General features: G+C 40.7%; 1 protein-coding gene across 6 annotated transcripts in view; it reads right to left on the bottom strand.

Annotated features, from left to right (window-relative positions):
* PDSS2 (decaprenyl diphosphate synthase subunit 2) overlaps positions 1-13,284 on the bottom strand; it is a 314,537-nt gene that overhangs the window by 59,487 nt on the left and 241,766 nt on the right. For all 6 annotated transcript variants that reach the window (XM_030929294.1, XM_030929297.1, XM_030929293.1 and 3 more), the window contains one exon: positions 199-372. In XM_030929294.1, coding sequence (XP_030785154.1) covers positions 199-372 — 174 coding nt within the window. The remainder of the gene's footprint in view (positions 1-198; positions 373-13,284) is intronic.

Raw genomic sequence — 13,284 nt, 5'->3', positions numbered from 1 at the left:
GTGGCTTTCTGTAAGAAATGCACAATACTTACCAATTATACTGTTTACATTACATAACAATCATCCAGGGCTGACAGATTTGAACCACACAATAAGCATTTTTGAAATATAAAAGCAGCTTATTAAATAGCAAAAGCTTTCTTGTGTATCATTGTAGCTATTTAAGTACTGAAAAAAGATAAAGGGTGTGCAAAATACCTTATGACTCATGGCCATGTGCTTCCCATACTGAAATGCCATATCCTGAACCTCAGCATCATGCTTTGCTAATTCCATTGCAGCTTGGCAGCTCTTTGCTAGTAAGGCACCATGGGAGAGAAAAGTCTGCTCCTTCCAAGTCGATATTCCAATATCATCTGTGATATAACTTTCCTAAAAATGTAACAAAAGCCAAGATAAAAAAGACTTTAGGAGTAATTTAATTGTTTCTGTTTTTGAAGAACAAAAAAGTTAAGAAATGAACTATTCAAAAACACTCAAGCTATTGGAACAAGATAGATGCCTAACCTCAGGTCTACCTACAAAGAATGTGGAGGGGAAACTGCTTTTTTACGGTAATAGGGGGAAAGTTAAAGAAATGTTAAAGCAAATTTTATTCTAAGCTAGGGAATTTCTATTACAGGATAAGGGAAAAAGTAGAAAGACTTCAAATTCACTCCCTTCTATAGTCATATCAGTTCTTAAGTGCTGGTATTAAGCACAAGAAGCCTATTGCATTTAATTTATGTGAAAATGTCAAGGGCATATGGAAGGAACTACATTTTCTTAGAAATAATTAAATAGAAAAATAAGGCTGGGCGTGGTGGCTCATGTCTATCGTCCAAGCGCTTTGGGAGGCCAAAGCAGGAGGATTCCTTGAGGCCAGGAGTTCGAGACCAGCCTGGGCAACATAGCAAGACTCTATAAATAATAGGAAAAAAAGCCAGACAAAGTGGTGTGCCCTTGTAATCCTGACTACTCAGGAGGCTGAGGCAGGAAGATCACTTGAGCCCAGTTCAAGATTATAAGTAAGCTATGATGCACTACAGCCAGGATGATAGAACAAGACCCTGTCTGTCTGTCTGTCTGTCTCTTTCTCTCCTTCTCTTTTTATTTGAGACAGGGTCTTGTTCTGTCACCCAAGCTGGAGTGTAGTGGCATGATCATGGCTCACTGCAGCCTTGACCTCCCGGGCTCAAGCGATCCTTCCATCTCAGCCTCCCAAGTAGCTGGGACCACAAGCATGCAACACCACTCCCAGTTAACTTTTTGTACTTTTTGTAGACACAGAGTTTCTCTATGTTGCCCAGGCTGGTCTTGAACTCCTGAGCTCAAGTGATCTGCCTGTCTTGACCTCCCAAAGTGCTGGGATTACAGGCATAAGCCACCACACACAGTTACTTTTTTTTTTTTTTTTAGTAGAGACAGGATTTCACCATATTGGCCAGGCTGGTCTTGAACTCCTGGTCTCAGGTAATCCGCCTGCCTTGGCCTCCCAAAGTGCTGGAATTACAGGCATAAGCCACTGTGCCAAGCCTACCCTGTATCTTAAAAAAAGAAAAAGGGTAGGCGTGGTGGCTCACGCCTGTAATCCCAGCACTTTGGGAGGCCAAGGTGGGTGGATCACGAGGTCAGGAGTTCAAGACTAGCCTAGTCAACATGGTGAAACCCTGTCTCTACTAAAAATACAAAAACTAGATGGGCGTCCTGGCAGGCACCTGTAATCCCAGCTACTTGAGAGGCTGAGGCAGAAGAATCACTTGAACCCGGGCGGGAGGTTGCAGTGAGCTGAGATCGCACCACTGCATTCCAGCCTAGACAAAAGAGCAAGACTCTGTCTCAAAATAAAGAAACAGAGCAAAAGAAAGAAAAATCAGAGAAGGTGTAATCTGTTATAATGCAGGATGATTATTATAGTGTTCATGAAAGTTTATTCTCATAAGAAACAAGGTGTAAAAGAGGATATAATGTATAAATAAATATATACACATCTACCACCTCTAAACCAGTGCTGTCCAACAGAAGTATAATGTGAACCACATGTGCAATGTAAAATTTTCTAGTGGCTACATAAAAAAAAGTGGAAACAGGTGAAATTAATCTTAATGACATATCTATCCCAATATATCCAAATATCATTTTAAATATATAATCAATATAAAAATTATTACTGAGCTATTTTATACTCTTTTTTTTATACTAAGTTTTCAAAATCACTGTGCATTTTACACTTACAACACCTCACTAGACACAATTTAAGTGCTCAGCATTGGACAGCATGGCTCTGAGGAAAGGAATGCTGAAACAAACATGTAAAACAATGTTCATTTTATGGCATTTATTTGAAACATCAAACTAACTGGAACCTAGCCAGAAGGATTAATTAACTCAAACACTTTTCTTCCTGCTCCTGATCCTATAATCCTTTCTCTTTTCACAATTGCTTGGAGACAAAATAAAAAATATTAAGGAAAAAAGTGGTCATCAAAAGGTCAGCTGAAATAGAGCCCCCTCCTCTTCTGCCATGTTGAGGGGAATCTTCAGTCCACTGGTCAAATCAAATTATCAGCTTAATTTCATGCAATGTTTTTGAGATGGGGTCTTCCTATGTTGCCCAAGCTGGTCTCAAACTCCTGAACTCAAGCAATCCTCCGACCTCAGCCTTCCAAGTAACTGGGATCACAGGTGTGTGCCACCATGCCCAACATCACCTTAATTTTATTAAATATTGGAATAACAAAAAAAAATTCCACTTACGGCACTGGCTGCAAATATACAACACAGCATTGGGTAATGACAGAAAAGCCACGCAGGAGAGAAACAGTGCATAATGTTAAGACCTTCTTTAAAAAACATTAGCTATAAATTGTAACATACTTAATTTTATAAATCTGAGAATGTATTTTAAAATGTGACTATATATATTAATAAACCTAAGAAAAACCACATTATCTCTCCATATATACTGCAGAAGTATTTGACAAAATTCAACTCCTATTCTTGATAAGAAAAAATGTCCTGAATCAAATAGGAAGAGCTGGGTGCAGTGGCTCACACCTGTAATCGTAGTAACTCAGGAGGCTGAAGTGGGAGGATCACTTGAACCCAGGAGTTCAAGACTGCAGTGGGCCATAATCATGCCACTGCTCTACAGCCTGGATGACACAGTGAGAACCCTAACTCTAAAAAATAAAAAAATAGCAACTGATATATATTTCTTTAATGTGATGGGGTGTGTGTGTATCAGCCCAAAAGTCAGCAAATATTTTATGGGGAAACATGAGCCTTTCTCACTAATGTCAGGAGTAAGACAGAGATGCACACAACACCACTGATACTTACAATGTAATAGAAGAGACAAGAGAAAGGTAGATGCATATAAATTAGAAAAGATGAGTTTAACTCTTACTGTTTGAAGGCAATATAACTGCATATTGGGAAAATCAAGAGACTCAACTAAAAAACTATTACAAACAAGAAGATAATTCAGTAAGGTAGCAGTGTCTAAAATTAATAATTTATAATTAACATAATAAATTGTATTAACCATAGCTTTCATACATAAAAACTAATCAGTAAGTGTTATAATCAGCAAGTGTTATAAATAGGGTCTTTTCTTTCATTATGAATACAAAAATAAAGATTAAAAAACTGGGAATAAGGCCAGGAATGGTGGCCCGTACCTGTAATTCCAGCACTTTGGGAGGCAGAGGTGGGCAGACTACTTGAGTTTAGAAGTTAGAGACCAGCCTGAGCAACATGGTGAAATCCTGTCTCTACCAAAAATACAAAAATTAGTTGGGTATGGTGTCTTGGCGCCTGTAGTCCCAGCTACTTGGGAGGCTGAGGCAGGAGAATCACGTGAGCCTGGGAAGCAGAGGCTGCAGTGAGCTGAGATTGCTCCACTGCACTCCAGCCTGGGCAACAAAGGGAGACCCTGTCAAAAAAAACAAAAAACAAACAAGCAAACAAAAAAAACAACAAAGAAAAAAACCTGGGAATAAGGTCAGGTGAGGTGACTCATGCCTGTAATCCCAGTACTTTGGGAGGGTGAGGGGGGTGGATCACCTGAGGTCAAGAGTTCAAGACCAGTCTGACTAACGTGGTAAAACCCCGTCTCTACTAAAAATACAAAAATTAGCCGGGTAAGGTGAAGTACTCCTGTAGTACCAGCTACCTGGGAGGCTGAGGTGGGAGGATCACTTGAACCAGGGAGGCAGAGGTTGCAGTGAGCTGAGATCGCACCACTGCACTCTAGCCTGGGCAACAGAGCCAGACTCCATCTCAAAGAAAACCAGAAAAGAAAAAAAAAAAAAAAAAACACCAAAAACCAAAAACCAAAACCTGGGAATAAGCTTAGAAATGTGCAAAACTGAATGAAGAAAATGTAAAATACTACTGCAGGAACAAAGATAACTTGAATGTATATAAAGACATATCATGTTCAAAGATAGTAAGATCCAACCTCATAAGTTACTCCAATAAAACTAACAATACCTTTTCCCCCTGACACTGGGCAAACTGAAGTTCATATGGGAAAAATAAACAAAGCAGAGCAGCCAGGAAAATCTTGAAAAAGAAGAGCAATGTATGTGTGTGTGTTGCAGGAGGGGTGGAGAGGGAGAGCAAATTTTGTCTAAGCCTTACCAGATACTATAACATACTGTAAAATCTCAGAAATTTAAAAAATATGTACTTTTTAGGTAGAGAGACAGACTAGGGAACAAAATAGAAAGTACAGAAAGCAACCAAACTATATATAGGGATTTGTTATATTTTAGGAAGAAGTTGAACTTTTCAGTAAATGGTGCTGGTACAACTAAATAGCTATCTGGAAAAAATAAAATCTGAGCTGCATTTCGTACCATTTACCAGGATAAACTCTAAATGGCAAAAACAGCAAAACAACCACAAAACCACAGGCAATGTTAGGAGACACAGGACAATGAGGAAAACAACTTATTTCCTATCACAGTTATGCTCACCGTTTCTGCAAATATGTCTATATCCTAATCCCTGAAAGCTGTGAATGTTACCTTACATGGCAAAAGGGACTCTGCAGATGTAATTAAATTCAGGATTCTGAAACGAGGGGATTACTCTGGTTTAACTGGATGGGCTCAATGTAATCGCAGCAGTCCTTATAAGAGGGAGTCAAAGTCAGAGTCATAAAAGGTAATTTAATGACAGGAGAGAGAAATTTGAAGATGAGAGATGGGGCCATGAGCCAAGGAATGAACATGGAAATTAGAGAAAGCAAGGAAATGGATTTTCCCCTAGAACTCCAGGAAGAATACAAGTCTGTAAACATCTTGATTTAGTGACTTCTGACCAATAAAAAAAAAATTCCCAGTTTCCCTCTTCGTGATGGTAAGGCTGTGACCAAATAGGCTTCTCAAATATGGCTGGTGGAAGTGGAAACTAGCTGGAAACTCCACAGTCTCTATCAAAATTATAAGTGAATTTGCCCTGTGACTCAGGAATCCCATGTCCAGGACTTAATCCTACAGATAAACCTACATACATGTGAAATGAAATATGTACAAAGTGTGAAAGTTGATCGTAGAAATTGGGTCAATCTTGTCACACCTGACTAAAACAGAGTTGAGAAGTCACAGGAGGAAAAAGGACTTAGAACACAACATTGCTCCAAAACTGTAAGTCTCTGCAAGCCTGGCTGCTCAAGCTGCCTGCTATAATCTGAAATCAGTTTTATTTAATAGTTGCTGAAATAACTTGCTGCAACTCTAAGACTAATTTTACCCACCACTATCACTCACTAATCAAAATCTGCCAACTCCCCAGAACCTTACTAGTGCCGATGAACTTTCTCAAAGAGCAATATGTAACATTTCTCCTTTTTATAAAACCTCCAACCTTCTCTTTGTTCTTCAGACATACTAAAGACCATTTGGTCTGTGTGTACACCCTGAATTGCAATTCTCTCCTCAAGTAAACTGTTAAATTTAGAGATCTGGCTCTCTCTATATTTTATTTGACTTTGACAAAGGTTACAGTCTATTGTTCACCCAGCTGCCAGGGTGACCCTTCAAAAACATAAACCAGAATTACAATGGCCTCCAGCTGTTTCAAACACTCTAGGCATCACCTCCTGAAGGCCTCTGCATTTGCTGTTCCGCAGATACACTCTCTAGATGTTTGCATGGCTAGATTTCTCCTTGCTTTTGGGTGTGTACTCAAACTTCAACTCATCTTTAATAGTCTACCTCCCTCCCCCATTATTTCCTATATCTTTACCTTACTTTAAACCTTTCTTCCTTGATACTACTGGACCACTCATATACTTATTTGTTAAAGGACTTACTGTCTGTCTCCTTTACCAGACTATAAGCTCCATGAAAGCAAGGACTTGGTTTGGCCTCTGCTGCACAATCAGCATCTAATATAGTATCTTAGGTGGGTAATAAATATTAGTTGAATTTTTTTGTCTGTCTTTTGGTATCTCTCTCCCTCTTTTGTACCTTCCTCTATCTTTCCTAACTTGGTCAGAATAAAGAACTGAAATAATTCTCCTTTAGGCTGGGTGTGGTAGCTCACACCTATAATCCCAGCACTTTGGGAGGCCAAGGCAGCCGGATCAGCTGAGGTCAGGAGTTTGAGACCAGCCTGGCCAACATGGTGAAACCCTGTCTCTACTAAAAATGCAAACATTAGCTGGGCGTGGTGGCAGGTCCCTGTAATCCCAGCTATTCAGAAGGCTGAGGCAGGAGAATCACTTGAACCCAGGAGGCAGAGGTTGCAGTGAGCCGACATCATGCCACTGCACTCCAGCCTGGGGGACAAGAGCGAAACTCTGTCTCAAAATAAATAAATAAATAAATAAAAATAAAATAAAAATAAAACAAAAACAAAAACTAATTAAAAGAAAAATTCTCCTTTAATGCCTCTCTACTGCTCACAGAATCAAGAAAAACTCTATAGCATAGCATTCAAGGCATTCCCTTTTATAGTACCAAGCAATACTTCTAGTCTCATCTCCTACACAAAATATCCCCTTTGAGGCCTGCATTTAACACACAGGGGAAGTTGCTGTTTCTTGAATAAAATATGTATTTTCGCACTTGTGTGAGTGTATTTTATTTATTTATTTTTGTGATGGAGTCTCGCTCTGTCACCCAGGCTGGAGTGCGGTGGCACAATCTCGGCTCACTGCAAACTCCGCCTCCCAGGTTCAAGCAATTCTCCTGCCTCAGTCTCCCGAGTAGCTGGGACTACAGGCGCACACCACTACACCTGGCTAATTTTTGTATTTTTAGTAGAGACGAGTTTCGCTTAGTAGAGACGAGTTTCGCTATGTTGGCCAGGGTGATCTCAAACTCCTGACCTCAGGTGATCCACCCGCCTTGGCCTCTCAAAGTGCTGGGATTACAGGCATGAGCCATTCCGCCTGGCCTACTTGTGTGAACTTTAATCCAAATATCACTTCTTTGAGGAGCACTCTCAAATACTACCACAAATCTTTTCCTCTTTTTTTTTTTGAGACGGAGTCTCGCTCTGTCGCCCAGGCTGGAGTGCAGAGGCCGGATCTCAGCTCACTGCAAGCTCCGCCTCCCGGGTTTATGCCATTCTCCTGCCTCAGCCTCCCGAGTAGCTGGAACTACAGGCGCCCGCCACCTCGCCCGGCTAGTTTTTTGTATTTTTTTTTAGTAGAGACGGGGTTTCACCGGGTTAGCCAGGATGGTCTCGATCTCCTGACCTCGTGATCCGCCCGTCTCGGCCTCCCAAAGTGCTGGGATTACAGGCTTGAGCCACCGCGCCCGGCCTCTTTTCCTCTTTAGACTAGTATTAACTTATTTATATTATGATACAGCAGTTCATTCTCTCTGAACTGTATGATTTCTTTTTTTTTTTTTTTTTTTGAGACGGAGTCTCACTCTTTCGCCCAGGCTGGAGTGCAGAGGCCAGATCTCAGCTCACTGCAAGCTCCGCCTCCCGGGTTTATGCCATTCTCCTGCCTCAGCCTCCCGAGTAGCTGGAACTACAGGCGCCCGCCACCTCGCCCGGCTAGTTTTTTGTATTTTTTTTTAGTAGAGACGGGGTTTCACCGTGTTAGCCAGGATGGTCTCGATCTCCTGACCTCGTGATCCGCCCGTCTCGGCCTCCCAAAGTGCTGGGATTACAGGCTTGAGCCACCGCGCCCGGCCTGAACTGTATGATTTCTTATGTATTTGTTTCCTTGAAGGTTAGATCTGGTACTAGTCACTTTTATATTTTTTAATCACTTAGGCCATGTTCAAGTTTCAACAAGTATTTGCTAAATGAATAGTACCCGTTTATCTGTTGCATTATTAAGTAGATGTATGCATGTGTTTTAAATTTTAAAAGCTAATGGGTAGATATGGCCATATAATGACATGCTATTCAGCAATAAAAAGGAATTACTGACACATGCTATGCCATGGATGAACTTCGAAAACATTATGCTAAGTAGAAGAAGCCAGACACAAGAGACCACATATTTTGTATAATTCCATCAATGTGAAATAAAGATTAGTGATTGCCTGGGGCTGGGGGTAGGAACTGTAAATGGGCATGAGGGACCTTATAGGGGTGTGTGTGAAAATGTTCTAAAAATGATTTATAGTGATGACTGTATCACTTGATAAAAGTTACTAAAAATCAGTGAATCGTAGGCTTGAAATGGGTGAATTTTATGACATAAAATATACCTCAATAAAGCTGTTAAGAAAAAAAAAAGCTAATGAGCATAATATTTTACATTTCTTGGTCTCAAATTTAAATTAACATTTAAAAAAATTTATGACTTTCAATTAACTGTGGTTTGCATATCATCCTCATTTATTTTTGCAAGAAAACCCATTTATTAAGGTTCTGTTATGGTTCAGGCTTTCTGCAAAGCAATATAGATATCAAGATTAATAAATAGCCTGTCCTCAAGAAGCTCACAGTCCAGGGATAGAATGTATATATATCAATATATAGATATAACTATATAGATACAGATATCTATATATAGAATGTACAGATAATTCTATTTCAGAATAATTGCAATATCTCTAAAATCAAAGATTCAGTTTTGTTCATTACATATTTCTTACTGTGATTAAGACTTTTTATTATTCATCATTTCTACATTTTAAATTATTCAAGTAATACACGATCACTGAAAAAAAAATAGAAAATTCAGTTAACCAAGAAACAATTAATTTATAGTCCCCTGAAATCTACTACCATAAGTTAATTGGACCACAAATTAACTTCCTAAGTTAATCAGACATTTTATTCCCTAAACATTATTACCTTTTATGAATTTGGTTACTAATGAAACAAAATTCCTCCATTCATTTCCATCAACTTGCCGTGTATATACTAAGAGAGCATGCTCTATTATAAAGGAAAAGTTAATATAAATTGTAAAATGTCAAGAAACTAGTATGATAACCACATCCAAACCAGTACCTTCAGATACCAGATATACAGAATTGTGAAACGAATGCATGTAGTCAGAGTAAATGAGATTTAGATATAACGATATCAGGCTGGCATGGGGGCTCACGCCTGTAATCCCAGCACCACTTTGGGAGGCCGAGGAGGGTGAGGTCAGGAGATCGAGACCATCCTGGCAAGGTCTCGGTGAAACCCTGTCTCTACTAAAAGTACAAAAAATTAGCTGGGCGCGGTGGCGGGCGCCTGTAGTCCCAGCTACTCAGAGGCTGAGGAAGGAGAATGGCGTGAACCCGGGAGGCGGAGGTGGTAGTGAGCTGAGACCGCGCCACTGAACTCCAGCCTGGGTGACAGAGTGAGACTCTGTCTCAAAAAAAAAGATATACCTATATCATCAACTTACATATGTGCAATTTTTACTAAGGTTTATTATATAGAAAAGGAGGATACATTCAGTGAATATTTACTTTTGATGGGATTTCCTTTTTTTTTTTTCCTGAAAGGTGATAGATGTCAAGATACTTGTCCAATGACTATCAGAGAGAAGCACATTAATTCTTTTTAAATGTAGGCCTCACTGTCACATGACCTTTTTGCTGAAGTAAGGCTGGTTAAAAAAAAATGGAAACTTGCAAGATGATGCTTGCTTGAGATCGTGGTACTGGTGGTTTTGCTCAGACATATGTTGCTCTGCTACTTTATTGCTGCGAGAGATACTTTGAGTTGCTTTTCTAATGGTGGTGATACATTTGTACATACCTACTCACATGAGACCAAACTGCACTTATAACAGTAGCTGCTCAGGATTAAAGGTCTGGTCCATGGTTACAGAACAAAGGCGAACTAATTGGCCTGGGAAGGTTTCAAAGTCCCAGCAAGAATCTGCCAAGCCAAACTGCTACCTTTCATATAATCAGAAAAGAAGGGCTGGAAACAAAGAAGCTAGCTGCCTGTGAAGTTAAAAGTACTTTTTAAAAAAGTATGCAGGTGTTGCCTCTTTTCATGCTTATGACTTCAGATTCATATTCTGGGCCACTCTCTTTATAAATACAACCTAAATTTGGGTTGGATGAGACACCAGATCTCTCTAATGACCCATTTCACCATGTTAAATGTTTCCTTTGAATTAGTCTTCTCAATTATCTTGAGAAACTAGACAGCCAAAAGTTTACATATCTTATCATTATTATTATTTTTAAAAAGGTCAAGTATAGAAAAATTTCAACAAATCTCCACATTTGGGAATCAGAAAAAAGCAAGGAAAAGAATGCAATCTAATGTCTCCTGGGAGCTAACTATGTGATGACACTTTTATGTTCTTTATTACAACAGCCCTCAGAAATATTAATTATCATTATTCCCATTTAATAGGTAAGGAGGGCGTGGTAGCTCACACCTGTAATCCCAGCACTTTGGGAGGCCAAGGTGGGTGGATCACTTGAGGTCAGGAGCTTGAGACCATTCTGGCCAAAATGGTGAAACCCCATCTCTACTAAAAATACAAAAAATTAGCTGGGCATGGTGGCAGTGCCTGTAATCACAGCTACTCAGGAGGCTGAGGCAGGAGAATCACTTGAACTTGGGAGGCAGAGGTTGCAATGAACTGAGATGGTGCCACTGCACTCCAGCCTGGGTGACAGAGCAAAATTCTGTCTCAAAAAAAAAAAAAAAGGTAAGGAGATTTCAAGAATGTATTTTGACCAAGATTAGACCATAGTATGTGGCAGAGATGAGTCTCAGAAGTATAGCAATTGTATTCCATTTTCTTAGCACATAACAGAATATATGCAATACTTAATATATCTTATGGTTTAAAAGCAGGTTGTAGACTGGGTGTGGTGGCTCATACCTGTAATCTCAGCACGTTGGGAGGCCAAGGTGTGAGGATAGCTTAAGCCTAAAATGTCAAGACCAGCCTGGGCAACAAAGTGATACCCTGTCTCTACAAAAAAAAATTTTTTTTTTTTTGAGACAGAGTATCACCCCGTCACCCAGGCTGGAGTGCAATGGTGCAATCTCAGCTCATTGCAACCTCTGCCTCCTGGGTTCAAGTGATCCTCCTGCCTCAGCCTCCTGAGTAGCTGGGATTACAGGTGCGTGCCACACACCCAGCTAATTTTTTGTATCTTTAGCAGAGGCCAGGATGGTCTCGAACTCCTGACCTCATGATCTGCCCACCTCGGCCTCCCAAAGTGCTGGAATTATGGGTGTGAACCACCACGCTCAGCCTCTACAAAAAATTTTTAAAAAACTGGTCAGGCATGGTAGCTCATGCCTATAATCCTGGCACTTTGGGAGGCTGAGATGGGCAGAGGACCTGAGCTCAGGAGTTTGAGACCAGCCTGGGCAACATGGTGAAACTTTGTCTCTACCAAAAATACAAAAAACAAGCCAGATATGGTGGCATGTGCCTGAGGTCCCAGCTGCTCGGGAGGCTGAGGTGGGAAGATTGCTTGAGCCTGGGAGGTGGGGGTTGCAGTGAGGTGAGATCATGCCACCGCACTCCAGGATGGGTGACAGAGTGAGACTCCATCTCAAAAAAAAAAAAAAAATTAGTCGGGCATGGTGGTACATGCTTGTGGTTCCAGCCACACATGGTAGGCTGAGGTGGGGAGATTGCTTGAGTCCAGGAGGTCAAGGCTGCAGTGAGACATGTTCAGGCCACTGCACTCTAGCCTGGGCAGCAGAGTAAAACCCTGACTCAGGAAAAAAAAAAAAAAAAAAAAAAAAGTAGATTGTATTTAAGAGTGACTGACATCTATGTACCCCCCCGCCCCAACCAAAAGCATTTAAACTTGTAAATCAAGCCCTTTAATACTATCCATTGAAGAGATCCAAGAGTCTAGAGTGGCAGGTCCCCAACCTCTAGGCCATAAACTGGTACTAATTCTGTGGCCTCTTAGGAACTGCGCTGCACAGCAAGAGGTGAGCGGTGGGTTAGCGAGCATTACTGCCTGAGCTCCACCTCGTCAGATCAGCAGGGGCATTCAGATTCTCACAGTAGTGTGAACCCCGTTGTGAACTGCGCATGCCAGGGATCTAGGCTGCCTGCTCCATAATGCCTGATGATCCAAAGTAGAACAGTTCCATCCCGAAACCATCCCCATGCGTTGAGTGCTGTGTTCTAGGTGTGCAAGGATGAGGTAAAATGGGGATTGAGAAGCAAGAACAATGTGAGCTGCTCAAAAAGCGAAACAAGATCACTCTTTATTGTGGACAGGACAGTTGCTCATCCAGGATCCATTTCTCTCTCCTCTCTCTACTTACTAATAAAACCGTAATTTTCTTCAGTATTCACTGCTCCTGCTAATGATTAACTTAGGAAAGGATATATCATCCAATTCTAGCCTAAGAGATATGAGGGAATTCCACCACTGAGCTCCTAGGGAAGACCCATGTAGAAGTGGGAGTTGTTTCCTCTAGATGTTGCCCTGTCTTGATAGGACATGCCGAGGGCTATTGTAGCCAAACTGCTCCCAGGCTGATGATGAAGACAACAGTAAGGAAGGCAGAGCACGGACAGAGAGGGCTTCGATAGCACTGAGTTGTCATGGTAAACTACCCTGGATGCCTGACTACCTCTGAAAGTTCAGTTAGAGGAAAATATCTACCTTCACTTTTACGTTTATTTAATAGGGTTTTCCATTTTTTTGCTGCTGAAAGCATTCCAATGAATTTACTCCGAGATGAAAAAATGGTTATACTATATGAAGTCTAGATATGCCAACATTAACAACTACTAGAACATGTAAGTATTTCCTTAGGATGGTATATTAGTTATCTATTGCTGCAAAACAAACTAGCATCTTAAAACAACTGACATTTATGATTTCACAGTTTCCGAGGGTCAGGAATCCAGGAATGGCTCAGCTGGCTGGT

Source organism: Rhinopithecus roxellana, chromosome 4, assembly GCF_007565055.1.
Source record: "Rhinopithecus roxellana isolate Shanxi Qingling chromosome 4, ASM756505v1, whole genome shotgun sequence".
NCBI lineage: Eukaryota > Metazoa > Chordata > Mammalia > Primates > Cercopithecidae > Rhinopithecus > Rhinopithecus roxellana.
Note: the sequence above shows the minus strand (reverse complement) of the source record. Positions and strands in the feature narration are given on the sequence as shown.